The sequence below is a fragment of the Centroberyx affinis genome, unplaced genomic scaffold (assembly GCF_046629955.1).
Source record: "Centroberyx affinis isolate AG114_WGS23_722 - 3 ecotype Tasmania unplaced genomic scaffold, CSIRO-AGI_Caff_v1 ptg000862l_1, whole genome shotgun sequence".
Taxonomy (NCBI): domain Eukaryota; kingdom Metazoa; phylum Chordata; class Actinopteri; order Beryciformes; family Berycidae; genus Centroberyx; species Centroberyx affinis.
The window spans coordinates 74631-101920 of record NW_027279456.1 but is presented as its reverse complement, the minus strand read 5'-3'; the positions used below and the strand labels follow the sequence as shown (position 1 = coordinate 101920).

Genomic DNA, 27290 nt, shown 5'->3' with positions numbered 1-27290 from the left:
GTATCCATTGTTATTAAAAGCAGCCTACTTCTTTATCTAAAAATGCAGCGCTACTTCCCAGTGCAGAAACTGCAACGAAGTCGCAACAGCCAGTGTTGTATAAATGAACCAAGACGTGGTGTAGCCTATTCTTTATTTTTAGAGCCTTGTAAATATAGAAATAAAATCTGTTTTTAAGACATTTTTATTAAGACCACAGGACCATGGTCACTGCTTTGAGGCTGCATTCATTTCAGGAGAGAAATATGTTGATCAATTATCCATTTTCCATCGGACAAAGCCCCATTTAAGTAAAATAAAAGTTAAAAATAATTTCAGCAAAGTGCAAATTTGCAGTTGTTTGTCCTTGTTTGAGATGCACTTCCTTTAAGAGGACTCCAAAGCCTTTTGAAGACCTTACTGAAAGGTTATTTTCCCTTTCGATTGAGCACAAGCTGTATGGCGGAGTTAATTGAGCTGGAAATAAACATCAATTACGCTACACAATTTATGGTAACACTTTACAGTGGCCTTATTCCAGTGAATTAACCGGTGTATTAACCTATGGGAAAATATTGTAAGTGCACAATATTAGGTACTTGATGAAAATCTCCCTAATACATAATGTAGGCTACTTACAACAGTGTAACGCCATTACGCAATCTTTACAGAAATGTTTCGTTTAATTAGGTTGATTAGGTTTTGTTGATCTGATCGAATTTGTTCAACACAAGCCAATACAGTTTGAATAATTATTTGACGATTTTCTGACTTACTTTTTCTAATAATTAATTGTCAAAAAAATCACCACGTTGTTAAGCTATTATTACTGATGTTTATTATTAGGGGTATAATATTATTATTATTATTAGTAGTAGTAGTAGTAGTATTAGTAGTGCTATTAATAATAATATTGTTGATATTATGATTATTATTATTATTAGTAGTAGTAGTAGTAGTATTATTAGTATTATTATTATTATTATTGTCAAGCATTTTAGCACATCTTCTTAGGGTGTTAGCATTAGCAATCTGAAAAGTACATAGGCTCAATATTATTCTGAAATTGTGCTTCAATATGGAGTGAGGCGCTGCGCTTTGTTGCTGAAAATAACCTTCAGTTTACGAATCAATTAGAAAAATTGTACAATGCGTAATAAACTAGGCTTTAGTTGATGGCCTTTTAGCAATTATGTGTGCGCCATTTTAAACGTTCATCGTCTGTTGTTATTATAACCAGTTGTTCACGATATTTTCTAGCTCATAAAAATATATTCCTCAGGCAATTAATTTCGTCAGGCGAAATTCAGATTTTTAAATTGTGAAAAGTAGTCTTTAGTAAATAATTCCTGGCAGATGCTGCAGCCGATGACATAACAGGCCTCAACTGTAGGCCAACAGAGAGAGAGAGAGAGGCCGAGAGGCTGAAAGACAGACAGATGACTCATTTTGTCTGCATCGGACAACAAAATAAATGATTATACATGTAGCACCAGCTCTTATGCTCACAGTGCAAAGGCCAGGTTTATTCTGATTTTTATTTCCAATATATTTAATAGTCAAGTGCAATTTCATCAAATTTGTGGAAGATCAAAGATTACTCAGGTTTGGATGCAATCCAACTATAGGAATTTATATTTGTGAAAATATCAGAAGTACAAAGATTGCGCTGATGTTTAAGAATAAAATCTATAGCAAATGCTGACCATTTGCCAAAAGGCCCGCTCCTAATAACATAGATAATAATGATATTGTTTGTAATGAAAGTGTAAATAATGATGATGGCAATAGTTGCAACAGCAACCACAGTTGTAGCAGTGGCCTATCATAATCACGGATGTAGTGCAGGGTAAACCAAACCCATCTAATCTCAAATTGGCCCACCGTTTTATTTGCGTATAAAAGAGTTCACCCGCCTCTTTCGGCTGACATAAATCTTTATGTTATAAATTCATAGCATACATAATAATTAGTCTTAAGCTGATGTTTGCTGTTATATGAGGACAGGGTCTTTTAAAAAAAAAACTAAAATTGATTTTTGTCTCGGTTGTGGTGATCACTGAGTGGAGGTCATGATTTAGCCACCTTTTAATTTGCCACTATCCCTGATCATAACAGCCACTGCTGTTCTCTCTCTCTCTCTCTCTCTCTCTCTCTCTCTCTCTCTCTCTCTCTCTCTCTCACATACACACACACACACACACACACTCTCATTGGGCTACATGGCTTTAATGACCCTTGGTGACTCCCGTTTACTAACAGTCCTGCCACTTTGCAGGTCAGCTTTGATATCAGAGGTGCTGCAGATAAAGACATCTGATATGACTGCTAATGCTGTTAATATAAAACTAATCAGCGTCTGTAGCTGCTAGATATTGAGGATAATAATCACTAATAGGAAACACTAATGATGTAGGTAAATGAACGTGTGGATGGTAGATAAGTCTGCAGAAATAATGGTGAACTAACATTAAACGTATTATGATAACACAGGTAATCATTATTTACCATGTAAAATCGATTATCAAAGCTAACCAAATCATTCTGCATTTCAAAGACTTTCTTGTCATTCTACTTCACTCACTAACTGATAGCCTATCTGTTGCTCACCCTGCTATAAAAAGCCCAACAAGGCAGCCAGAACACTGTAAACTCTCACCGCTTGTTGGCTTTAAACTTATACACGATTAAGTCGATGTCCGTGGTAAATGGTTTCAAATATTCATTTTGGGCAATTACTTTGAGTCTCATGTTTCAAACACCAAATAAAAACAAAACAAGTGCAAACTTACCGATGGAAATATTTAACTTGCTTTATTTCTAAAATACAATTTAACATACTTTAAACTTATGGCTGCTTTTTGACAAGTTTTTCATTTCAAGGTCAGGAAAAATAAAAAATAACAACATTATTTACATGGTCTTGATATTTACAGGTGGTATGAAAGCTGGACATGGCCATGGCTCCGCTGCTGTCCCATTGAGGCGCAACCAGTATCCCATTCTAAAATGTGCTGTAGTAAAAGTGTCCTGATTTGGAGATTGTCTTTGAGCAAAAAACTTCGTCGACTTGTCTTCCTGTGTTTTGTCCATTGTTATTTTGTTAGTTTGTATAGCTGTCCAGGCTAGTAGTCCTGATGTGGGCTGTGCGTCAAACTGTGCCGTCGCAAGTCACAGTTGCGCCGAAACACCTTTCCGCAGCGGCCACAGCTGTAGGGCTTGATGTCTGTATGGGTGAGAAGGTGAGTTTTCAGGTTACTTCTTTGATTAAAGGTTCTTCCGCATGTGGGGCATTTGTGGGGAGACTCCTGTTTAGATTTAAAGCAAGCAAAGGATTATTCCCTTTAATTGTGTAGTAGTATATGTATTATCTATATCTTTCATTCAATTTAATAATTCCACTATAGTGCCAGTTGCCGTGATTGATTATGTGTCAAACGATTAATTTTCACATAGTTTTTTTTTTAAATATATATATCTTTCATTTTGAATCAGTTTTGGTGATTGGCTAAACAGACCTTATCCAAACGCAATTGTTTGTGATAACTTAGATTTATTAATGTCCCCGTGCATAATAGGTGGATCATGATCTTAACAAACTGTGGCACCTCACACAGTTTAGTTCGGCTAAAATCATCATGATTGTTACTATTTTCATAATGTAGACAGCTTACCTGCATATGTAAGGTTTTATGGACGGCTAGAGTTCGAGACTGACAGAATCCCTTCCCACATTCTTGACATTTGAATGGTTTTTCCTTGGAGTGGATGTATCTGCAAAAACATGGATAACACATAATCACAATCATGCAAAGGTTTGCTCGTAGCTGTTCAGCAGCTGCCCAGAGTCGTAGGGCAAAAAGTCTCTATTGTGCAAGTTGAGGAGTGTTCACTGTGATGCGTAATAGTGCTTTAGCGCCCTCATGGAGAAAACTCTGGGAATAGACCTGCCAGTGTGCTTTAAGAAACGAATGTGTAAGCCTTGTAATTGCCTGTTCTGAAAAACAACTTTCGAGAAACAGAGAAATAGTAGACTTGTGATGGAAATAGTATTTAAATCACATTAAATCACGGCGATGCTTGCCTCAGCAAAAATCATTATAATAATATCACAATGTGGTTCTCGCCCAGGGGTGCTGCTGGGGATTCTAGCCCCCCCCCCCCACCACCAAAATGTGACACTGACCCCTCTGACCCAATGCATCTTAATTCATACAGTATCGCCCCCTCTGCTTAACCTTAAGCTTATTGGCAGTATATCTTACCTATGGTCTCTGAGATGGTCTTGTCTTCTGAAGGCCTTGTGGCAAATATCACAGGTATAAGGCCGCTCGTCTGTGTGGGTCCTCTCATGGATGAGGAGGTTGTAGGACTTGGTGAAATGCCTGCCGCAGAATTTGCAAATAAATTCCTTTTTGGTCTTGGACGGGAGCCTGCCCCGGGTGGGTTTTCTGTCCGGGGATAGCTTGCTCAGCTCGGAGATGGTGCCCCCAAGTCCCGATGCCAACTTCGCCAGATCCGCAGCTTTCGGCGGGTCCTCCTGTGTGGCGGCAATGGCGAGGTTGGCGAAGTCAAACCTCGGCCTGTCCTTGTGCAGCGAGGGGACGACGTGCGTAACGCCGCCTTGTTTCGGGTGGAAGAGGTGCGCTGCGGCCGCGAAGGGTAACGCCGGGAAGGGAAACCTGGGGTCCACCAGGCCCTGGGTGGCTGCCATCTCTGTGATCGTCGACCTCAGTCCTTGCATGTGCGGGTAGCCAATTGTCCAGTGGTTCATGTGCATGGTCTGCAACGCGCCCAGGCTGTACAGTCCCTGCAGCTGGTCGACCGCAGCGGGGAAAGTGTTGACGGCCTGCAGGAAGGAGTAGTTGGTGAGCTGGAGGGCCGGGTGCAGGGGGATCGGAGCGGGCAGGGCTTTGCTCCCCATCTCGGCTCAGGCCTCTGCAGAAGACACGGTGAGAACCCTGTGTGGGGGAAATGAAAAATACAAAACAGTGAGTCATGTGCGTAAAAAGTCACACTATAGGGCCAGTGATTTTGTGAAACTACGACCTCCATTCAGTGATCATCATAAGGCAAAAACAAATCAGTAGCCTACATACAGAAAACAAGTATACTTTCAGAAATGCATTCATTTATATATATTTTTTTATCTAACGTAAATCAGGTTGATACTACTTACTACAATGTAGCCTATAGCCTATACTATGAATTAAATGCCATGAAGCTTCATGCCAGCCTTAAAAGGTGGGTAAACTCCTTCAGTTATAAAACGTGGGTAATCAGAGTTGAGGTTGGATTATCCTCGATAGATCCCTGATTAGGGCACAAATAAATCAACAGCAATTGGACACAAACAATACAACGAAGCAGCAACGTTTGCTGCATTAGGCAACTGACCGTCTAAATATATTTTTTATGCATCAAATCGGACCATATATAAATGTGCAGCAGCATTGCCTCATGCTGATATGAACTGTGCTCGATGCATTTGTGTCAAGTAGAAGAGGATCAGCAATTAAAATAGAATGAATAAACAATAAAACAGGCTTTTGAGGTAGGCTATTATTTTCATTTCTGTTATTGACAACAAAGCTTGTTCCTCGAAAACGGCTGTGTGCTCTAGAGCATTTGATAAAGAAAATAAATCTAAATTTTAATTAAATTACAAAATGGGCGTAAAACGTCTCACGAGGACCTGATCACCTATAAATTCTATATTTATGTCACTCTCACCAAACCCACTAAATACCACGCGAGGTTTTTAGAAAATATTGGTGTTTTCGACGTTGTGGTTTGCAGTTCACACTGTAAACCAAGTGCACTCTGTGCAGCGGATTCAGTGCACTTCAGAGCCAGAAGATTTGTAAAGTTTGAAATTTTGCCAGGAATGATCAAATATGTTATTACGTCCATGCGTGTGACTCAGAACAAAACACACCGCAAATGTTGACTATTAACTCCATTAACGTTACCTTTATCCTTGCTGCACATACGCGTGTTTTTATTTTCTTTTATGGATATGGATATAATATAACCTACTTCTTTTAATATACATCAACAGCCTGCCTACTTTATTTCATGCTGCATGTTTCTGTACAAGGCGGGTTTACCTTGAGCAAGCTTACTGAACAACTTTTGGGGATTTTAACCTACTTTTCCACAGGACAATGTTGTTACGTTAAAACAAGAAGCTTCAATCTGTCAGCATAATGCAGGTCAGCTTTGAGGCGAGCTGACAATACAAGAAAATTCAGGGACTGCTTCCATGTTTCCATCCCCAGGTGAAAAGCTATGTTTTCCCACACAGAAAAGTCGACGGTAGAAGTTCAAGTGTTGCGGATGGTGAAAGCAGGACTGGCAGGAAGCCATGCAGCATTACAACGGCAAGCTGATCCACGTTCATATGACCTTTAGATTTTGTCGAGAATGCAAAAAACAGTTCTGTTCTCGTGTTTTTGGAACACATAATATTAGCCCTACAGCAGCTATTTGGATGAATCAGGCTATATACTATTTTTACATTATATTTCGCATGCGAATAGCCAGTTTAGTACGATTATGGTATTAAGGTATTATTCACACTTGGAGAAGGCTTGGACAGTGAAAGTCCTACTTACATGGTCGTCGCAGAGTTGGTCAGTTGTCTTAGTCAAGTTTTTACAAATCTTTGAATTATTTCTCGCTAGGCGATGGTGTTTTACACGTTTCTGTTACTTTTACTGACGGGATAGGGTTAACAATTTTGCACAGGTGCAACATAAGTCACCACGCACTTGTTGTTCTTTGCCCATATGTGCAACTTGTTCAATCTGTTCTGCTTTCAGTCTTTCAACCTTTGGACTTCATTTACACTTTGACAGCAGTCTGAGTAGCTTGTCATGTTCCCTGAATCCTTGTCAGTTACTTTTTTGGCAGAGGGTTTTAAATTTCTTTAAAGTAGTGACGAGTCTCTACGCACACGAGGGCCTATTTCAGCCATGTAATCTGCCGTGGACAGGAGACCAGTGATGTAGTGGGAAATAAAAAGGTAGGTGAACTATGACCTCCAGTTGGTGATCATCATGCAGCAAACAACCACCAATATAAACAAAAAACGTATTTAGTTTTTGCTCCTTAAAAAACCTATCATCATGTAACACACACCGGTCTGACACTACTGTGAATTTATCTCATAAAGATTCATGTCAGCCTAAAAAAGGTGAATAAACTCTCTTCCCCAAATTAAAAATGCGGGTGAAGTGAGTTGAGGTGGATTTGCTCCCTCCCTGCAGTAGACTGAATACCCTGCCAAACAGAATCTTACCCCCAATAAATAGCTGCCAAAGGTCCTGCGGTGTATCAGTAATCCACAATGACTATAGAGGCGACGGGCTCCAATAAAGCGTCGCTAAAAGTTTTCCAAGTTCCAAGTCCATGAAACTCTCATGTAGCCATGCAGCCAACTCTGCTGTCTCGGAGTTCTGCAGAGAGGCGAGAAGCTGTGAAAAGTTGTGGAAAGAGACGAAGAAGTTTGAGAGAGAGACAGCGGCAGCGTGGGAGTCCCGTCCGGCGCTGGGGCTGGAAGTGTGCGTAATGCGCACCGGTCCTTCACTTTTCAGGGCTCCGGGGCTCTGCAGCGCTCAGCCCGCCCTCCGACACGCCTTCTCCCCCCCTCCTCTGTCATTAACTCCAATGTTCCTCCTCTGTTTACTTGTTTGGATAGCAACTAGGGCTCCAGACTATAGTAGAGAGCCGTGTTCAGCTCAACCTGCCTCCACTGACACCTCTCATGTACCCTATAGCCCGGGCCTATACCTTTTTTTGGAGACATTATTGGAAGTGCAGGAGGAAACCGTGATCCATTTTTTTCTACTCCACGCTTTTGAAAACGTGCTTTTGGATACTTGAGTAACTTACAAGATTTTTTTGAAACCATAGACCCCATTTGCGAAAATGGAGGGCACATGCAAGAGCCACCACATTAAATCGTTTTATTTCATTGTGGTTAGAGTAAAAAAAATTCTGAGGTCTGAGCCAGAAAAAAAAACCATCCTCAAATCAGCAGCATGGTGAAGAAATGCAAAGTAAACATTTAACGTTTTTTGTAATGTTTAGACGATTGGCTGCTCTTTATTTCTCAATAACAGAACTAGATATTTTCCCTAAAACGACGTAAAAACACATTCATTAAGTAGGCTAATTATACCATAATAAAAACGTCAAGCTTGTTGCCCGGACAAGCCGTTTTATTTGTATCATTTGCAACCAAATAGGCTAAATTATCACAGATATAAACAACCTGGATATTATCTAAACGATTAATTTAATGGCCTGATGTTTTATATGTGTAATCAAAATAACAGGCTTTGTATTTTTCTGAATAAGAATATATACTGTATGTATATGTATATTGAGTTCATCCTTATTGAGGAAAACACCTCAAGCTCAATTGTTCATAAGCAGAAATAATTTCACTCTCGTCTCTGTCATTTCTCCAACCTTTCCCGTTGGATTTGATGTAATGAGAAGCGACAGGCTATGAGATTAATTAGGCTGCGCCAGTTTTATGTCTAGCCACAGATTTAGTCTGAGATAATTTAATATAGTTTTTGACAGCTCAGTCAAAAGTCAAATGTACGTCTGTTTGTGCCGCAGAGCAAAGGTTCCCATAAAGAGATCAATGGCATTACGCACACAATTAAGAAGCAAAAATCATTACAGGCTCTGCTATTAAACCAAGATGTTTAACTGTGGAATTCTCCTCTCCAAATTTAGTCACTGACAATCTTATTTGACAAAAACTGTAATAAAATTATGGAGTATATTTAAATCAAGGATAAAAAGATAGTGATATTTCTGTTAGGGAAATGTACAAATCCACAGACGTGACGTGAAAAGTGCAAATCGCTACGACTCTTCATAAGCTGTGGCAATATTTTATTTTATCTGGAGTTTTTTCTTCTAATGACAATTTCTTTTTTTTTAAGCAACGTTACAATGCATGGCAAAGCGACTGAAGGAAAAATTCAATTTACAGCATGAATGTGCAGTAGATGTTGTGTTCAGTGCAGCAGGACAGACAGACAGACAGACAGGGGGTTTGCAGTTGCTCAGTCTCTGCTGTGGAGCGCTGCGGTGCAGAAAGCAAGTCTGCAGCGCCGCCTATTGGACCAGTAACAAAACGACAAGCTGCTGCTCCAATTGTTTGCCGGTCTTGGAGGCCTCTACTACTGAACACTGTTACTTTATATCCAGTCGACTTACCAGAAAAAAATGTTTTATGAAGAATGGCAGTATCATTGTGGTGAATTTATCCTTTTAAAGTAATGAATATTTAGAATATTTAGAATAGGCATGAGCTTACATGTCAGTCTGTGAATCCTTTAACAAAACGAAAAGTCATTTACCTACCTGACGAGAAACAATATATATTTAAATATATTTCACCACTGTAGCAGGGCATAGGAGCTTCCGATCTATTGCATTCATGCAACTCCTCCAGCACGTATCGAGAGGACAGATGAGACCAGAGTTAATAGTCAAATAGGTGCAAAGGGACAGTCACTGATGTCTGTTCTTACGGTGGATAATCCAGGGAAAACAACCAAACTGCTTTCAAGACTTAATAAATTCAAGAGCTCACGTAATTGTTGTTTTCTTATGGCTGCAGAACATTTTTTGCACCATCTAGGCGATCCCAGTAACACCAAAAACGTGCTTGTGGTTTTCGTTCAGTTTCACATCACACAGGCCTCGATCTTCACTGTCAAAAACAGATTCAAACACACACAAACTCCCCCAAACTTGACATTTTAAATTATGGTGTTTTCTCAGCATTTTTCAAGATATTTATAACAATACTCCGTCTTTATTCTTGAGCCTTGGAAAAAGATTAGACTTCAATCAGACAGTAAAATAAACCACCATGTTTAAAACGCAGAATTTAAATAGCCTAGCTTTGGGTTTGGTCTATTGATTCACTTTAAATTTGCCAATATAACCTACAGTATATTATCTGAATATTTACTAAATCAATGAAGAGAAACGCTATTTTCTGCGAGCAAAATAACGACTTCCTGGGGGAGCCAACTTGAGTTCTTTTTTTTTTTTCCTTTTTTTTTTTGCATTAGTGCAAAGGTTAAATGCTACTGTTCAACACACAACAATTGTACAACTACAATGATGTCACCACGTCAAAATGTAATATTCTATATTCCTTTAAGGATTAATAGTGTGTCTGTGGTATTCAATGTTGAGTTTATGGCGACATCATTGTACTTTATGGTATTTTCTTCTCCTATGATATCACTATTATATTTCTATAATATTCCTATAGGACATTATATATAGTTATAGTTTTGCTGTGATATTTATATAGTATCCTTCTAATATATACTATAGGATTACTGTAGTTTTTTTATTATGAGTGTAGTGTCAGAGCCAGACAGTTAATGCCTTGGCCTCTGCCCCTGCCCCGCGTCCCCTGCACCGCCATCATTCTCTATGAGAATCTGTTTCCCACAAAGTATCAGTGTTGCAGCTCAGTGCAGCTGCCAAGCCTGTAATGGCCGACACTCCTCTTCCAATAACACCGAGTGACAGTAAAGAAGAAGAGGTAAGCCCATTGCAGAGTAAAAAAAACCAAAACAATAGAGCTCTACTGGGTTGGGACTACAGCTTGAGATACAAAACTTTACCTCCATCTTGTCACAGCACTAATGTTAAGAATATATCCTGATTTTGTTCTGCAAGTGAAAGAAGTAAAAAAAATTTCTGTGTCTGTCAAAACATAAAATACAGACAGAGCCAAATGCAGAGCTTCAAGAAACAAGAGTCAGTATGATGTACATTTCATTATAGTGTAGTATGTAGCCTATATGTCATTTCCTTTCTCTTTTGTTTCTTGAAATTACCAAGATATTCTATTCTATTCTATTCTATTCTATTCTATTTTATTCTAAAAACTGCACTCACTGGGGTTGTCTGGTATCAAAGTAGCCCAGTTTTTAAAGAAAACATTATTGTTGTGTATTGTGACATCTTTTAGTTTGGTCCAGTAGGAGGTTTTCAATGACAAATTCACAGATATGTCAGTTTCATTTATATAGGCAGTTTCTTATCAAATAGGAGTGTAACAATCTGATTTCACACATGATCATGGATTCACAATGTATTTTCTCAGTATTAGAAAATGAAGTTAAATTAAAATGAATATGCCACAGTAGGCTATATGCTGGAACACATTTAGGCCAGAGTGTTTGTTTCCTCATTAATATTTGGAATTAAATGGAAAATGTGGATGTTGAGATCTGATTATGCTTATCTGATATCATGCTACAATATTGATCTTCCTGGTACACACTGTGACCTTTTTATATCACCATATATTGTGTCACCCTACTATAAAAATGCTACACCTTACCTCTGCTATACTCACATTTAGAGTCTGTGACAGGAGATGGGGAGCTCTTGGCTGTTTTGGAGTCTGACTGGTTCTGTTTGTCTCTCTGTATCACTCTGTCTCTCTGTGCATGTTGGCAGACAGGATGTCAGGTCCATACTGTAAGTGCAGGGGTGGGGGGGTGGGGGGGGGGTGGGTAAACCTGTCACTCTTGCCTACCTATTGTGGTTTCGAAGCCCCCACATCCCCACCTACACTCTCACTCATCCTGTCCCGGCAACAGCTCTCAGGGTGGGTGTTTTTCACTGAAAGACCCCCCCCCCCCCCATGTCATATTTTCCTCCACCTCAGACTTCATATGAAATAGGGTTACGTCTACTATCTGTAGCCACGTGGGCTAGTGTAGCTCGACAGAGAAACTGAATGATACAGCGTGCTTATTTTGAGTTTCAATTTTAATGTAATCCAACAGATCTGCCAGTGTGATAAATTGGTTCTAGCCCAAATGCTATTACATTTTAATCCAAATGGAATAAATACCAACTGATTTTAAGAATAACAAACTCCACAAATGATTCATAATTAGCAAGGAAAGCAGCAAACACACCTCTGTTTGGGCATATAATAACATATGTGCTATTATAGGCCAGTTAATAGGGAACTTCTCCTTTTTGGTCTGTCCTTAGCTACTTACACCAGTAGTTTTCATGTATTGGCTTTGTAAAGTAACGGTTCAAATAACAACGTGCTGTGGTTGTATCACTCACTCAAGTTAATTAAGACTTTTTAAGACCTTTATCATGCCAGTTTGAATGAAGTATAAGGCCAGTTATGCAGCTGAAATAAATGTGAAAATGAAAACAACTGTGGACTCATCAGTCTGTAGGTCTGTGTGACTGGGATGATTCCTTACTGTAAAAACCCCAACATTTTAAGACCTCTAAAACTGATTTTTAGAATTCACATACTATATTTAACTGTGTAACACAACCTTTTAAGGCTGTGAGTTTAGATAATATAATTGAAAGCTAGTTGTATCTCGGCATCACAAAGCTGACGTCAACACTGACATCATGAGGTTCATCTGAAACATGTCTCTGAATCTAATGAGGAAACCTTGGGAGCAATGTGATTAGAAAAATAGATATCAAGCCATCACTTGAAAATGAAAGAGGTTTGACACATTTCTATTTAGTCTAGGTTGGACATATGGCCCAGTGTGCTGATAAACTTCCTTAAATCGATTTGTTGGCCCAAGACAGTGTTGTCGGCACGAGTGACATTCTGCAGAACCAGCCTGCTATGGTGTTGAAGCTGTGATAACCACATGCTCTGCCCTGCTTTGTTGGACAGGATTGCCCCCTATTGGTTTGCCCTAAAATTACCATTGCAGCAACATTCATGTTACTTTGGATAAGTTGTAGTCTTCTATGAAGTGTCATTATCACAAGCTGTAGAATTGGGATGAATATTATCAAAATTGGACATTAAATGTCATTCCATGAAATCCTCAATTCAGATGAATATATGAATTGTCTTTAAATAGAGTTACATGCTCCTTCAATTTAGGCAATATCTCTTCTTCTCTTCTCTTCTCTTCTCTTCTCTTCTCTTCTCTTCTCTTCTCTTCTCTTCTCTTCTCTTCTCTTCTCCCTCCCTGTATGCTTTTTCTTGGAGATGCATGGTCCCTTAAATCCCACTGACAAGATCAGACATGAGGAATTGAGAAGTCGACGAGATACCCATCATGTGTGTGTGTGTGCGCGTGTGTGAGTGTGCGTGTGTGTGGGACCAGTGGGTGGGAGGTGGGTAGGGTATATACAGTGCATTCCTCCGGTCCTGTGCATGATCTCTTCTCCATCTGCTGTCCATTGCCACTCTCTTCACTGTTCTCCTGCCATCTGTTTAACAGCGCTCGGCACCTTTGCGTGACCAAACGCCTTTGCTCCCTGCAACGTCATCCACTTTGCCAGAGAGGCATAAAGAAGAAAACCGCCATGATATCGTACTCCTTCAGCCAATAAAACCCACCAGTTAATGCTGCTCAACCCCAGCACCAAATCCCATTTGTCAGCAAATAGCTTCCTCCCGTTGTCTCTGCTGGCCAGGCGCTTCTGCAGCTCTCCCTCCCTCTGACATGCCATCTTTAGTTATATTTTGTCTGCTGTGATGGTAGACAGAGAGAAGCAGCAATGGAGACAGAGGAGAGGGATCTTTGTATGAATCTGCATAAATACATGGCTGCTCGACCCTCTGATCTCTGCGGTGCTGCAGCTACACAGCAAAAATGCCAGTGTTAATTTAACTCTGGGAGTGTAAAAGGCGCTTCTGTGGTTGCTCCTGACATTTCTTGTTGTAATAGCATGGTTTTCTTATCTGGAAAGGGATATATGTAGTGTGAACGAAGGCCTTGGCTCACAGCTGGAGGCAGGTATCCAACACTGACTGCTGGGCCTGTCTTGTACCTGTGGTGAGATGGAGGGACAGAACCACTGCAGGGATGGGAGTGATGGGAGCAGGGTGAACATAAGATTGAGAGCTATAAGACCGCTTGCTTGGATAGTGGACTGGAAGGTTGGAAGGATAGAAAGATGTGAAGAAATGGCGGGATGGAAGTATGGAGGAATGGAAGAACGGACGGATGGAAAGATGTTTGAAGAAACAGTGGAAAGATGGAGAGATAGGTGGATGGAAAGCGAGGGACGGAGATGGGGATGAGGAATGGTGCGACCCATGTTACTATCCAGTCGATGAGTGGTGTGTTTGTGTATGTGTGTGGGTGTGTGTGTGTGTGTGTGGGTCTATGTGTAAAAAGCCAGCAGGAGAGCTGGGGTAGGCCCCATGCTCCTCTACAATATAGGCAGAGAGGGCCATATCAAACTGTCTCCAGCATCTGCTCCCTGCTATAAGGTCACTGCGTTTTTGCATTGTTATGCGAGCGTCATGAAGAAGGTATTTTCTCTGAGCGTGGTGTGACGGGAAGGTCTTCATGGCTCAGCTGTGGCAGGGGTGACCTGTTTTCTGCCGGGGGGGGGGGGGGGTTGGGATTCTCCACATTCTGCTGCTCCGTCGGCCGTGAGCGCTGTGGCGTTTTTTAAAAGGCGACTCGTGCGGTCTGAGGCGGAGCTGGGGGTTTTATTAGATCATTGCCCTCCACATAGCGTCATGGCCGCCCCGTCTCTCTTCTCACCGAGCGCTGATTGGCACTTTGGTCCGCTGGCAGAGCTACAGGGTCAAAATCTTCCCCGGGTGCAAGAATTTTTATGGGGAACCTTCCCTACAACTGTTGATAATATTTCTGTAATCGTTTCATGTTGGAGCCGTGGTGCTGCACACATTGTGATTGTGTTACAGCACGCATCCTATATATGCTGTAAATTAATTCAAATCTTTTTCATATTCTCATATTTTCTCATTTGTTTTATATTGCAGGTTTTTATATTTTCAGAGATTTTCAGACCCCATGTATTTTCTTATTTTCACATTCATTTATTTTCCTTTGTCTCAGTATATTCTACTGCTGTGACTTTGCACATACATGCTGTAAACTGATGTAGGCTACTTTCTTTTTTTCATTCATGTATTTTTAACTAATATGTTCAAGTGCTGCAGTTGCTGGTTGTTTTATGTTTGATATCCCCTATTTGCTGTATTCTTACATCCTACTTTTTGTTGCTGTAACAACCCAAATTCCTCTCGGGGGTCATTAAAGTTGTTATCTAATATACTGCTTGCACTTGGAGGGGCCTCTCTGTGGGCCCGAAGCATTGTGGGCCTGCCTGCACTCCATACAGCCCATTAGCTCCCGCTGGTTAGGTGACGGACAGTAAAACTCTCCCCGGCACCTGTTTCCTGGCCACGCTCAAGTGTTGTTAATAGGCTGATGAGAGACATTAACAAAGTTACTGCAGCACACTGGAGAGATAAATCAGTACAGGCATGGAGCGTCCCATCCGCTCTGTCAGAAGTGACGGTTTTAAAAGGTCCCAGTGACTGCTGTACCCGTCCAGTACCTGTGGTGAGACGGAAAGATCGAACCAGAGCAGACACGGAGCGGTGGAAGCAGGGGATGGGGAGCTTTAACGGCGCTTGGATGGATAGAGGAATGGAGGGTTGGAAGGATATAGAGAGAGATGAAGAAATGGTGGGATGGAAGCATGGAGAAACGGAGGAATGGCAGAATGGAAGCATGGAAAGATGCTAGAAGAAACAGTGGAAAGATGGAGAGATAGGTGGATGGAAAGGGATGAAGCGAGGAACGGAGAGATGGAGGAACGGCTGCAGAGAGTTGTTGATCCAGACTACCAGGCATGATTGAGTGTAATCAACCCTTCTTGAAAATTTCGCTCTGATATTGTTGGATGAGGAATGAATAATGCAATAGACCCAGACGTTTTCCCACATCAACAGCAACAACAATAACATTCATTCTGTGTGATTTCATATAATTTCTCTATTCCCCTGCCTTTCTCTCTGTGATGTGCCAGATGTATGTGCTGCACAAAGAGAGAGTCAGGAAATGGCTTTCCACTTTAAAAAATGAGAGCAAATCTTGACACTGTTACAAGAAGGACCTTTGGCTGTGAAGGGCCAGTGGGACAGCTACTCTACAGGCAGAGTCACTTTTCTCAGATTCATTTTCATAGGAGTACAGCATAATCTATTGATTTTATTGTCAGAGAACAATATCTGTTACCATTGTTTTACCAAAATCACTCATCGAAACATTGCTATCATAGAAAACCGAAAAGGGGCTTGTTTCCCTCAGATGCTAAAAATATCCCTGCTGCATGGCTGGAATCCAACCTTGTTGCTCCTCTCCCTCTCATTTTCCTCTCAGTCTTTGAACTAAAATAACATTTATGAATGGACTCTTGTGTTATTGATAGCACTCTGTTCCACAGTGGTTTGAATTAATGGCTTGAATGCCTGTATGGCTGCATTTAGTGCGTGGACACACTTACTTGCGGATTTGTGGATACACACATGCACACATGCACACACACACAAACATAGCCTACACAAACACATGCAGGCACTTGTGCATGGGCGTGCACACGCATGCAAACACACACACACACACACACACACACACTGAGTAAATGTTAATGTACACAGGTGCAGTCTTTGGGGACGTTGCTTTTGCTCTCTCATCAGTCACTCGTAATCACTTCCCTTCCAGCCCAGTAAATCACCGTCTTTTACTGATGCATTTAAATGATGCATGTTCACAACTTGTAGCCAGGGAAAAATCTGACCACCACCAGGAATACGTAATAAGCTTCTGAATACATTATTTACAGTCAACTCGCAGACAGGAAATATTGTTTTATAAATGTCTACTTAGTTTCTGAAATGTATTTGTGCTTTTAATAGGGTTTTAAGCTGTTTACGACATATGGGTGAGAGTGAAGTTATTGGTCAAGGGGGGGCTCCTGGGCGGCTGTGGATATTGGCAGGTTGCAAGGCTCCACCAAACTGGTCCTGGGGAGGTCCCAATGACCTGTTTTATACCAACACTGGTGCTTTGTCGTAAAACCAGGGGGAAGTCGAGTCACAGCTCGGGTATTTGTTTGAAGCGGTTGGAAAAAATCCTCCCGCGGCAGGACCATGCGAGTGTTGTGTGCTGCTGTGTCTGATGGGAGTGGAAATGCTCAGAGAAACAGGCTACTTTGTCTTTACATAGTCTTTAGATTGGTGCCCAGGTTCTGCTAAAATACTCCTAATACCACTGAGGAAAGAGAACCACATTCCCCTCTTACTCTTTTGGATGGAAACAGTCTCTAGTCACCGGTGTTTGAATGCTGTAATTGGACGTTGAGGGGCTTGCAGAGAGAGGTGTGATGTACTGTTAAAACTGCTCGCAAATCACATATTTCTCACCTCTGTGGAGGTTCAAATCCTGGATCTGGCATTCCCTCGCCATACCACTCCTGCATGTTGTTGCACTGGAAATCCACACAGCACTGTCCTGAACGAGACAGGTGAAGAATACTGCTGGTACGGAATGTTTCAGTAGATTTAGTATTTGCTAAAAGCCTTGAATTTTACCTGTCACTAGGACAAAAAAACCTCTGCACAAAGAGTGTCTGCGTATGGAGTGTGCGTCAGAGTGATGGATGGTGTAAGTGTGTTCCAGGATTATGTTTTATGAAAGTTAAAGGGCCCTGGGGTCGGTCTGCGAAGCACATAATCCCAGTCAAAGTGCTGCGCTGGATGAACCAAGGCTTTATTATTAAACACCTATGAGAGGGCCTAAAGCTGGTGGAGGCCTCTGCACATCCAACTTAACACTCTCCGGCGGCTCTCATCACACTTCCTTGCCATTTGGGCATGAAATTAAAATGGCTCTCAAGTCCCCATTTACCATCTAAGCATGAAATAAGAATTGCATTGTTACGTTATTGATAATCTTGAAAGGGCGATCTTTGACACCCTTTAAATGTGCTGTCATGTCATTTCCTATAGTGCTATCTTATCTGTCTTTTGTTTCTTTTCATATGGTGGGTTTTATCTTTGAGGAGAGAGAAAGAGAAAAAAAAGGTAATACTTTTGGCAATATGTTTTAGATTTGATGGTACAAGTGAGGATTGCCTATAAATGATGCGGTATTGATTTCACATGTGGAGGAGGAGTACCAGGGCTCCAGCAGGGGAAGGGGAAGGGGAATGCAGTCCCTGGGCTCCGAGCACGGCCTTCTCTGCCTGGATGTTCATAGAGGGCCTGCTGCAGGCTCCAGGGGCCCGGGGCCTGGTTCCACAGCTCTGGGAGCCGTTAAAAATGCTATAAAAGTTCCATATCCACAATTATTTAGACTTTTAGATTTATAAATCTCTGCTAATGCTTATGGTGGATGTATTACTGGTTTGAACATCGAAATTGATTGCTGCCCCCTTGGTAACAGTGCACTTGGTAATTATAAATGAACTCATAAATAAAGAAGGCAACAGATTTTTATAGAATCTGGCACAGTAGACATGGTAGTACATAGTGACCCGGACAGGTCAATGCTAAACAGATTGAAACAGAGGGTAGTATAGTCTTCTGCAACGGGTGTGAAACACATTCAAAAAGTTGAGATGCTTAAAATACCCTCGCTCTTCAAGCTTACGGTTGATGTCTAAACCATTCCTTGCCGACAAGCAAGTATCCTGGTCAAAAAACCCTGTGTTTCTGATGCCATGACAACATGCCAGGTCAATGTTAAGAACTTACGCACAACCTGGGCAAGTAAGGAGATGACACTTATCTGGAATAACCACATTCTCGTCTATGTTGTGTGCTTAGCCGTCATATCATCAGCTTCTACTAGACATGGCCTAACAGACTCTATGCATGTTGAAGCCATTTGAAATGACAGAAATGATGGTTGCTCATGCGCTAAAGATCCCTGCCTAGAGGAACAGAGTTTGTGAAGGAGGCTTATGCTGTGGAGTAGAACTACAGCACATGGAACTTTGGCGAGATCCAGCTGGCCTGGACTGGGGAGCTGGAAATGTTTACCATGGTCCACATGGCTAATTTGTGTGTTTTTATTTAGCTGTTGTGTATCTGGGACTTTCAGTGGGGGGGAGATGGGGATGGGGATGTGTGTGTGTGTGTGTGTGTGTGGGGGGGGGGGGGGGGGGGGGGCAGCAACAGTCAACAGATGCTGTCAAAGTGACCGCAGGGAGGAAGCAGAGACAAATGCTCCTCATTACAGCGCTGACTGCAGCCCAGTGGCCCAGTAACCAGCAGAAACCAGCTCCATGTCTATGGCTCTACAGCTGGAGATCAGCTGATGCTCACTGGCTTGTGTTGCAGTAAAAACCCATTCACTTCTGCTTGGCTTCATTTGAGCAAGAATATGTTGTGGCAGCCATTGCTGTACCAACTTAGGAGAGATGCCAGAAATAAATGCGTGATGGGCGGGCTTTTACAATGGCTACCACTGAGGATGACCACTGAGGACTCAGCCTGAGCTATGCTTACACTTGTCGTTTTAAAGCATTTTTTTTTATTGCATCCAGTCATGCCAGGATGCATTGACTGACAGATCCGGACACTCCCAAATTGGATTTTGCTTGCATTGTAATCTGATGAGTTAGACCACATCCGAGGTGGTCGGGCTTTCGTGTCAGTGGAGTTCTACATAGTCTGGACACTATCCAGTCACATTGTGCATATGAGCAATGTACAGAGATGGAAGAAAATATGGACACAGATTTAATTAAATACAGCCACATAAGATGCATAACAGACATATTCAGGCCAAGTGTGCTCTTATAGTGTGACTGAAAGTCTAACTGTAGGCTTAGACTCTAGGTTTAACAATGCTGTTAGACCCCAGTCCTTTTGTCGATTCAATGAAACTTTTCAGATCTGATCACAAAGATCTGATATTTATGTATCTAAACTTTACACTTAATGCATCCTGGCATGATTAGATAACAACAAATTAATGGCATGTGTGTAACTGGGGTTTTTGAAGCTGTATATTTAACACATGAAAATGCATTTGTTACAGCAAGATTACAGTGAATTTTCCCAGCTCTCCACTGACCGAATTAACAGTACAGAGCAGCGTGTCCATCGGGGTGATTTCATTGGGCTGTGAAACCAACATGAGCAATGTTCCTGACCCCAATCAGGAGTCAGACAGCGGTGCGGGGGTCACCTGGGGCCCCTCTGGATGGACAGGCGGGGAACTGTAAACCTGGAAGACCGGGAGCACAAGCGCCGCGTGTTTACCTCGCTGCTTTTACAAGTGATGTCACCAAGTTGTAAAAAGATACAGTTCTCGACGGCCCTGTCCTTTTGTTACTATTTGAGAGAATAAACACAGGCTAAAGTGCGTGGAGAGAGATGGGAGCGGAGGAGTCTGCGGTTGGAGGGTAGGGGGTAGCGGGCTCCTCTGGTGCACGGTGCGTCCAACCAGCTGAAGTGGGCTGTGGGGATCTGTAACTGTCCAGGTGCTGCCGAGCTCCAGCCCGGCCTCCGCCAGCCAAGCCCCGCTCACTGGTGATGAGGGAGATCCTGCCCATAAATATCCAGCCAGCCAGCCTTTTGTGTATGCAGGGCTTCGATAGCAACAAAAACACCAACTGTTAATGATCCCGCTGGGCCCTTCACTCTGTGTGTACGTGTATGTGTATATGTGAATCTGCATCTGTATTTATCTGTGTGTGTGTGTGTGTGTGTGTGTGTGTATTCCTTCACTGGCCTGGGAAATGGAAGATACAGTGAATCACCTCAGCTTCCTATTCTGTCTCTGACCTCAGAAATCAACTTTTGAAAACACTTCTCATTCCAGCTGCTTTGGAATTCCATAAATATTCGACTTCCACTCCGTCTCCCTGCTCTCTTTCTCTCTCTTTATGATTCTATGTCTCAGTAAAGGTCTTTGTGGTATTGCAACAGCAATTCACTTTACATAAGTCAAGCAGCGATGTGTGGTATAAGTGTTGCAGTGTGCGTAAAGGCAATGAAACAGCTTGTGTTTTATGTGAGCTTTCTCAGCTCAGAGAGCTGGGTGGTTGCTAAGGCTGTGTTAACCTACAGCTCCAGGGGTCCTGGTCTGGGCCGTAGTGGTGTAACTCAGGCTGAGCTCTTCCAGCCCAGCTGCAAAGGCAGGAATCTGACTAAATCTGGCCATTGAGATACTGTAGAGAGTAGAGTGACCCCTCAGCCTCTCTGGGCCTTTCAATAGAATTCAAATTCTTCTGGACAGAAGTGCAGCTTCACAAACGTCTAGTCAGTTTGCCAGGCTGTATGTGCTGCACTCTTCTGTAGCCCTCAGACTCCATTTTGCCCTACACTTTGGCAGTTGATGTCACATAAACCTACACATCTGACCACAGAAATAATGTAGAGAGCCTTTAAGCCTCTCTGGTCATTTTTCTGAAGAGATCTCTGCCTTGCTAACTTGCTACCTTGCTCCCTCTTTTGGTTAAAGTGCAGTTGTATGGTTCCTTGGCTTGGACTTTTATTAGCTTTTCCCGGGCCTCACAGAACTTGGCCCGACCCGGCTCTCCCCGGCACTTTCCCACTAATGAAGTGCACATTCTGCCGGAGCGCTTGGCTGAGCCTGGTTCCTTGGCCATCCCTTAATGGGAATTTCCCCTCCTTCCCTCCATCGCTGCCTGCCTTGCTCTCTGCCACTGCCACTCTGGTGTGTGTGAGTCATGTCCTGAACAGCCAGCCATCAGCCAGGGGACGTTTGATTCATAGACCTTCCTGACACTTGTTTGCCACTGTTGGACTGGTTGGCTGACTATCTGGGCAACCAGCTAGAAGGGCTGACTTATTGCAGGACTGGGTGGCTCAAAACGGGATAAAGGTTTAGAGGCTGAGACACTGACCGACATTGAGCAGTGAATTGTGAGAAAAACAGCCGAATGTGTGTGTGTGTGTATGTGTGTGTGTGCTCATATGTATGCATGTAATCAACTCACTGTGTGGGTTTAAGACAAAAAAAAACATTGCAGGTGAGTTACTTTCAGGTACCTCGACACTGAAGCTGCAGACTGGTTGCCATTGTGTTGAATTTAAAACAGGCTTTGATGGATGGAATTAATTCAAGCGTTAGTGTTTGCTTCCATGCATGTTTTACAATTGCTAAAATTTGGATAGACCAACAATAATAACACCTGTTGCTTCATAACTGCAAAACAAAATAAACTGCACTGACTGCTTTTTTTATTCCATGAGGAGGCTTTTAGCATTTGATACTTTGGAGTATCTTAATCACTGGAAAAAGAGTCTCTGTATGTTTTTGTTGCACAGCTCAATGAGGATGAGATAGCCTAGATCCTCAAATCAACCTTGAAGGGTCTGTACTATCTGCATTTTATGAGGAAAATCCACCGGGAGATGAAAGCTGGGAACATACTCTTCAACAGGGAAGGTCATGCGAAACTGGCTGATTTTGGCCTGGCTGGACAGTCGACGGTGAGTTTTGATTCCACTGGGCCTTCCACTCTCTAAAAGTCAACATAATAAAATCAGGTCTTCCTTGGAGAATATGGCATATGATAATCATTTCTGTCCACATCGGTTTCACCACTATTAAATTAACCTTTCTGATGCAAAACAAAAGGCTGGGAGCAGTAGAATTTGGTCTGAAGTGTTTATTTCCACACAGTCTTTGCTTACATTTCGTGTCCAAAGAATGCTGTTGGGCAGGCAGCTCTCGCGAAATATTTACAGCCCCTTGTGAGCTTTAATCTTGTCAGAATCTGGGTCTACCTTAAGAAAGCACTCCGGAGCCGCCAGAGAGACAATATGCTGGGGATAGAGGAGTAGAGGCTAGACTCTTCAGGCTGTTAAATTAGCTCCCATGATGAGCGGTCGTCATGTTTCCAACAGAAGTTTGTGGTTTGGGTGCTTGCTGCTGACTGAGGACATTTCGCTTTTCCCACACTGGAGTATCCCCGCTGCACTGATCTTGTTTCTCTTGTCTCTCCATTGTGATTGGCCAGTGTCCCTCTGAACCCCCCCCCTCCCTCCTCTTGGGTCACTCTCAGGGCTCTGCTGCACAGCTCTCTGTGGATGGTTAGCTAGGGGACGACTCTATGTAGGGCAGTGAACTGTGCCGTGTCTGGTGGGCTGTGGCCTAACAAGCTCCACAAGAAAGAAGCAAAATATGCGAATTCTGGACAATACAGGACAGCACGCACGCACACACACACACACACACACACACACACACACACACACACCCACACACCCACACACACACACACACACTCACACGCACACACACACACACACACACAAACAGTTACACATAGTCGTTAGAGGTTAGAGATACAATCCTTCAACCAGAGGACTCAGATTCAAGCCCCCAGTTTGCCAAGCATCCTCCCTGCTGAAGTGTCCTTGAGCAAGACACTGAACCCCTACTAGCTCCAGCGGTGCTGTTCTGTAGCTGACCCTGACCTCTGACCTTCACGTGGAGGAGGGCAAGAGAAAAGAGAACTTCAGGGATCGATGAAAATCTCGAATTATTAGTGAGCGAGTGCTAGAGAGACAGAGAGTATAAGAGACAACAATAAAGAGAGCGATAGAGAGGCAGAAACAGCTGGGGGGAGAGAGAAAGGACAAAAGCCATTCATCTCCATCAGCTCTCTGCCTTGAATCAAAGAAAGTTTTATCCTGGAAGTCCCCATGACTCTTTCTAATCAGAGCTGATGACCAGAGCCTGGAGGTTCATCCCCAGTTTTAGAACCGAACAGCTGCACACACGTCAATACCGCCGCTGCTGGCTGGGTGGTCTGTGGCCGATACAGCATAAGCGCCCCATTACTTACCTGGCTGCATTGTTTTACTTTTTGGACACTTAGCCATTTTTGCTAAGCACTTGATGATTTAAAGAGATCCATAAAAACTGCGGGACCGTGACCCTCAAGAACCTGTGTTGGCTGGGACTGAGCTGGACCGAGACATTGGGAACGAGGTGGGGCTACAGGGAGGGTGTTGGGGTTTCAATTTAGTACGGCTGGAATATATATAGTACAATAAACCATTTCGAACCGCAAGTTTAACATAACACAGAAATCATTTGAAAAAGAAAAAGAGTGAGGGGAGAGAGGGAAAGAAACAGCTTGGATTTTTTTTACTTTTTTTTTTTTCAATTCGCAGCCAAAGAATCTGCGAAGTTCATCAGGCACGTCTCCGTCAAGGCTGCGAGTGAGGAGAGAAGCATTGTATAAAGGCGTGTAATGGTGATGCGTTTTACAGGGTCATCCTTGTTCTTGTCCAACCTCCATTGGCCTATTTGGAAGCCTTCGTCTCACATTAAAACACTGAAAATCCTGTTTGATCTTTTTTCCCTTTTCTGTGCAGGATAGCCAGCATGGCCAAAACCCAAATGGTCCTTGATGACAACAGATGATATCCAAGAGACTGAGCAATGGCAGTTTTATGTTAGCTGGACAGAACCTGTGTAGAGATGGAAATAAAGGGATGTCCCACTGTAGGAAATGAATATAACCCATGCAGGTTAGTTCTTTATGCCTTTAATTTAGACAGGATTCTTGGTTGGAGGAGTGGAAAGGCCTCTGAAACAGCATTTAGATCACACATTCTTTGTTGAAACCAATTCAAATGGAGGGTTTATGGATCATTTAGGTGGGGGTTGGGTGGTGGGGCACCCTAATGCTGCTGTATACACTATAAGCCTGACTTACACATTACTCCCTCTCCTACTGAACCCACAGCGTAGCTCTATAAAACTTGTGGTAGGAAGGAAAAAAATGCTTGTGCCATTGCTTGGCCTTCAATAGAAAATGACAGAAATAATAGTTATATGTGCGTACATTTAAAGAGAGGGAGACGGTCAATGAGGATATGACCTGCAGGTTTTATTAGTCTGGTTATCCCCAAAAAATGCAACAATGAGAATGAGCAATCACAACACCAACAGGCAAAGCGGCATGGGAAAGACTGTGTCACAAAGATACTATGAATAAGTTAAAGTGATAAACAAATGACGGTGATGGAGTTTAAATGTGGACCTTCTTCATGTGGTCTAGGCGGTTGTACTTGGGGCTTACTGTTCTCCTATATCCATATGCAATCACTGAAACACTCTCAGCATGAGCTTTTTTTTATTAGATCACATAAAGTAAACAGTCCCAGTGAGTGTTTTTGATAAATGCAATTTGCTGCTATGCTCTTTGCCAGGCTGCATCTTGTGTTCAGCCTGTTGTAAGTTAATTTGCCAGATCAACTGAAAAAACAGAGAAATCTAATGGAAAACATTGCCCTGGCATCCACTGTGCATACCGGTGGTTGTCTAAAGAATGGGAGCCCTTTAATGTGGTGATTGCATGGTTTCAGTTTGAAATTTAGTTTCCGTAAAAAGAACAAGCTTTTCCGCTGTGTTTTTTCCTTATTTTATCCCTATTTCCTTTCATTTGTTGCTTACATTATCAGCGTTGTATTTTTTCCAAGGTACTTACACAAAATCATCACTTATGTGATATGAACTCTTCCTCACCCTGGGCTTTGTTTTTTTTTGTTTTACCACATTTCGATTGTTTCTTCTCAAACCTTGGGCTAGAGTGGTAACTCTAGTTGCTGCAGCTGGTTTCACTGGGTGTTCAGACCCAAATTTGTGTGTGTGTGTGTGAGTGTGTGTGTGAGTGTGGGTGCATACACTAGGAAAGTGCTACTAAGGAACCAGACCTTTCATAAATCTGTCAACCCAGCAACAGCCATGAATAGAGGGAGGGGAGCTTTGGGATTTTGGGCAAAAGTAAGCAGTCTTGGAAAAATCAAAGGCGTAGGGCACCTGAGGGAGGTGTACTACCAGCTCATAGTTTTCACTTGTGGTCAGCTACGGCTGGTTAGGAACTGGGTTTGACACTGCTGCTGTGGCGGCGCACTTCCTCTGTGTCCTTTCCCACTGTGCTGCCGGCACTTCCGACCTTACTCCCTCAATGAGATGTTAGGTACTCTGTCAAAGCCTTCCTTTATGCTCTGAACTGCTTCTCACCTTTTTTATTTTTTATTTTATTTTTTATAGGAAGTTTCAATTGTTTCATTCCAAAGCACAACAGAGGACTGGGATGGCTGCAGTTTTGGCTGCTCGTGCGCTGTAGGCCTCCACTGCTGGCAGAGCGCACTTCTGCGGTGCAGCCAGGGTCTTCTGCTGGGGGAAAAAACATCTACCAGTCAGCCAAACAGGAATGGAGCCTTTACCAAAGGGACATGTTTACAAGGCCCCAGGCAGCGCTATTCTGATACAAGAGCGTCATAAAGAAGAAGGAAGTTTGGATTGACCTTAGGCCCAGTGTCCTGCTGACTTACAGAAAGCGTAACCTCCTATGTGTAATTCAGCTTGAGTTTAACCACTGTGCTCTTGCTTTTAAAACCATCAAGTGCGCCTGCTCATCATAATACCAAAATCATAACTTGTCACTGTTAGGTATTGTGATGGATCTGGTGAATGTAGAGCTTGTACTGTGCAATGTGAAATGATCATGTTATTGTATATTTTTTGACCTGGTGTTCGCAGATATACACACCGACATTCACATGCTCACACACTGCAAGCGCACACAAACGCATGTTACATTTCATCATATTCACCACCACGCTCCAATCGATATGGACGTAGAAAGTAGGCTCCCTTATTTTCTCTGGAGCGGGGCGAGGGCTTGTGGCGTAGGTCTAAATGTGGGTTATTGTTATTCGAGAGTACGTGCTGGAATATTGGGCGTATCGATTGCTTTTCGCCACAGGCCCTCTTGGCCAGGCCACAAAGCTCCTGCTGCACGCTGCCAGTAGGCCCATTTCTGCTACACTTATTTTTAATACAAGTATTACATGACTTTCCTCTCTCAAGGTTTCAGAGGGGAGGAAATAGCAGATTGAATGTAAACAAGATTAGCTTCCCTCTCGCGCGGCGCGGCCAGCTGCTGCTTCCATGCTCTGCCGTAAATCTCCCGACCGGCCCGCGCTGCGTGGAGCTGCAGCGGAGCGCTGGTGCTGGAGAGAGATGTCAACCCGGATTCTGTCACTAGGTATAGGGGGGGTTAGGATGACCTCCTGCCATTATATGAGTGACAGATCTGTGTGTGCATTTTCTATATGTTTTGATTCCCCAGCATTCTGAACACTGATTCGGGTCACTTGATTCTGAAATTTGAAGTTGTGCAATGCCATTATGCATTTCAAAGAGGATTAATCCTAATATTCAGTGCGATCCATGTTTATATCACTGAAAGCATGACAACGTGCTACATTACTGTGGTTTGTATCTCCTGTATCGCCTGTGTCTCACTGTACTGCCCCCCCCCCCCCCCTTTGCATGCTGGTATTGGAGTTTACTGACGCAGTCCTTGGTTCGCTCTGCTCCCTCAGCCATCAAAAACTAAATATAGCAGATTTGTTGCTCTTTCAGAATATATTCCACCTGCCAAAATACACAGGCCCTGCTTTCTTA

At 42.6% G+C, this 27290-nt stretch overlaps 1 protein-coding gene across 5 annotated transcripts; it reads right to left on the bottom strand.

The window, feature by feature from the left end:
• Positions 1–2822: 2822 nt before the first annotated feature.
• osr2 (odd-skipped related transciption factor 2) lies at positions 2823–11484 on the bottom strand. 5 transcript variants are annotated; one of them, XM_071521155.1, is made up of 4 exons: positions 11381–11484; positions 4245–4940; positions 3654–3753; positions 2823–3287 (listed from the first exon to the last, which is right to left on the bottom strand). In XM_071521155.1, exons 2-4 carry the CDS (start codon positions 4901–4903, stop codon positions 3105–3107), a joined length of 942 nt encoding a protein of 313 aa, XP_071377256.1. In that variant the 5' UTR covers positions 4904–4940; positions 11381–11484; the 3' UTR covers positions 2823–3104. The 5 variants fall into 5 exon arrangements, with proteins under 5 accessions (XP_071377256.1, XP_071377255.1, XP_071377259.1 ...); XM_071521154.1 differs by having other exon boundaries at positions 11396–11474; XM_071521158.1 differs by having other exon boundaries at positions 2823–3205; positions 11396–11474.
• Between the last annotated feature and the right edge of the window lie 15806 nt (positions 11485–27290).

Excerpts from the sequence above, each read along its gene's own strand:
- osr2 (XM_071521155.1), bottom strand. The coding sequence starts at position 4,903 with ATGGGGAGCAAAGCCCTGCCCGCTCCGATCCCCCTGCACCCGGCCCTC. Across the intron at positions 3,754-4,244 it reads GACCATCTCAGAGACCATAG|ATACATCCACTCCAAGGAAA; the intron begins GTAAGATATACT and ends ATGTTTTTGCAG. Across the intron at positions 3,288-3,653 it reads ATAAAACCTTACATATGCAG|GAGTCTCCCCACAAATGCCC; the intron begins GTAAGCTGTCTA and ends AAATCTAAACAG.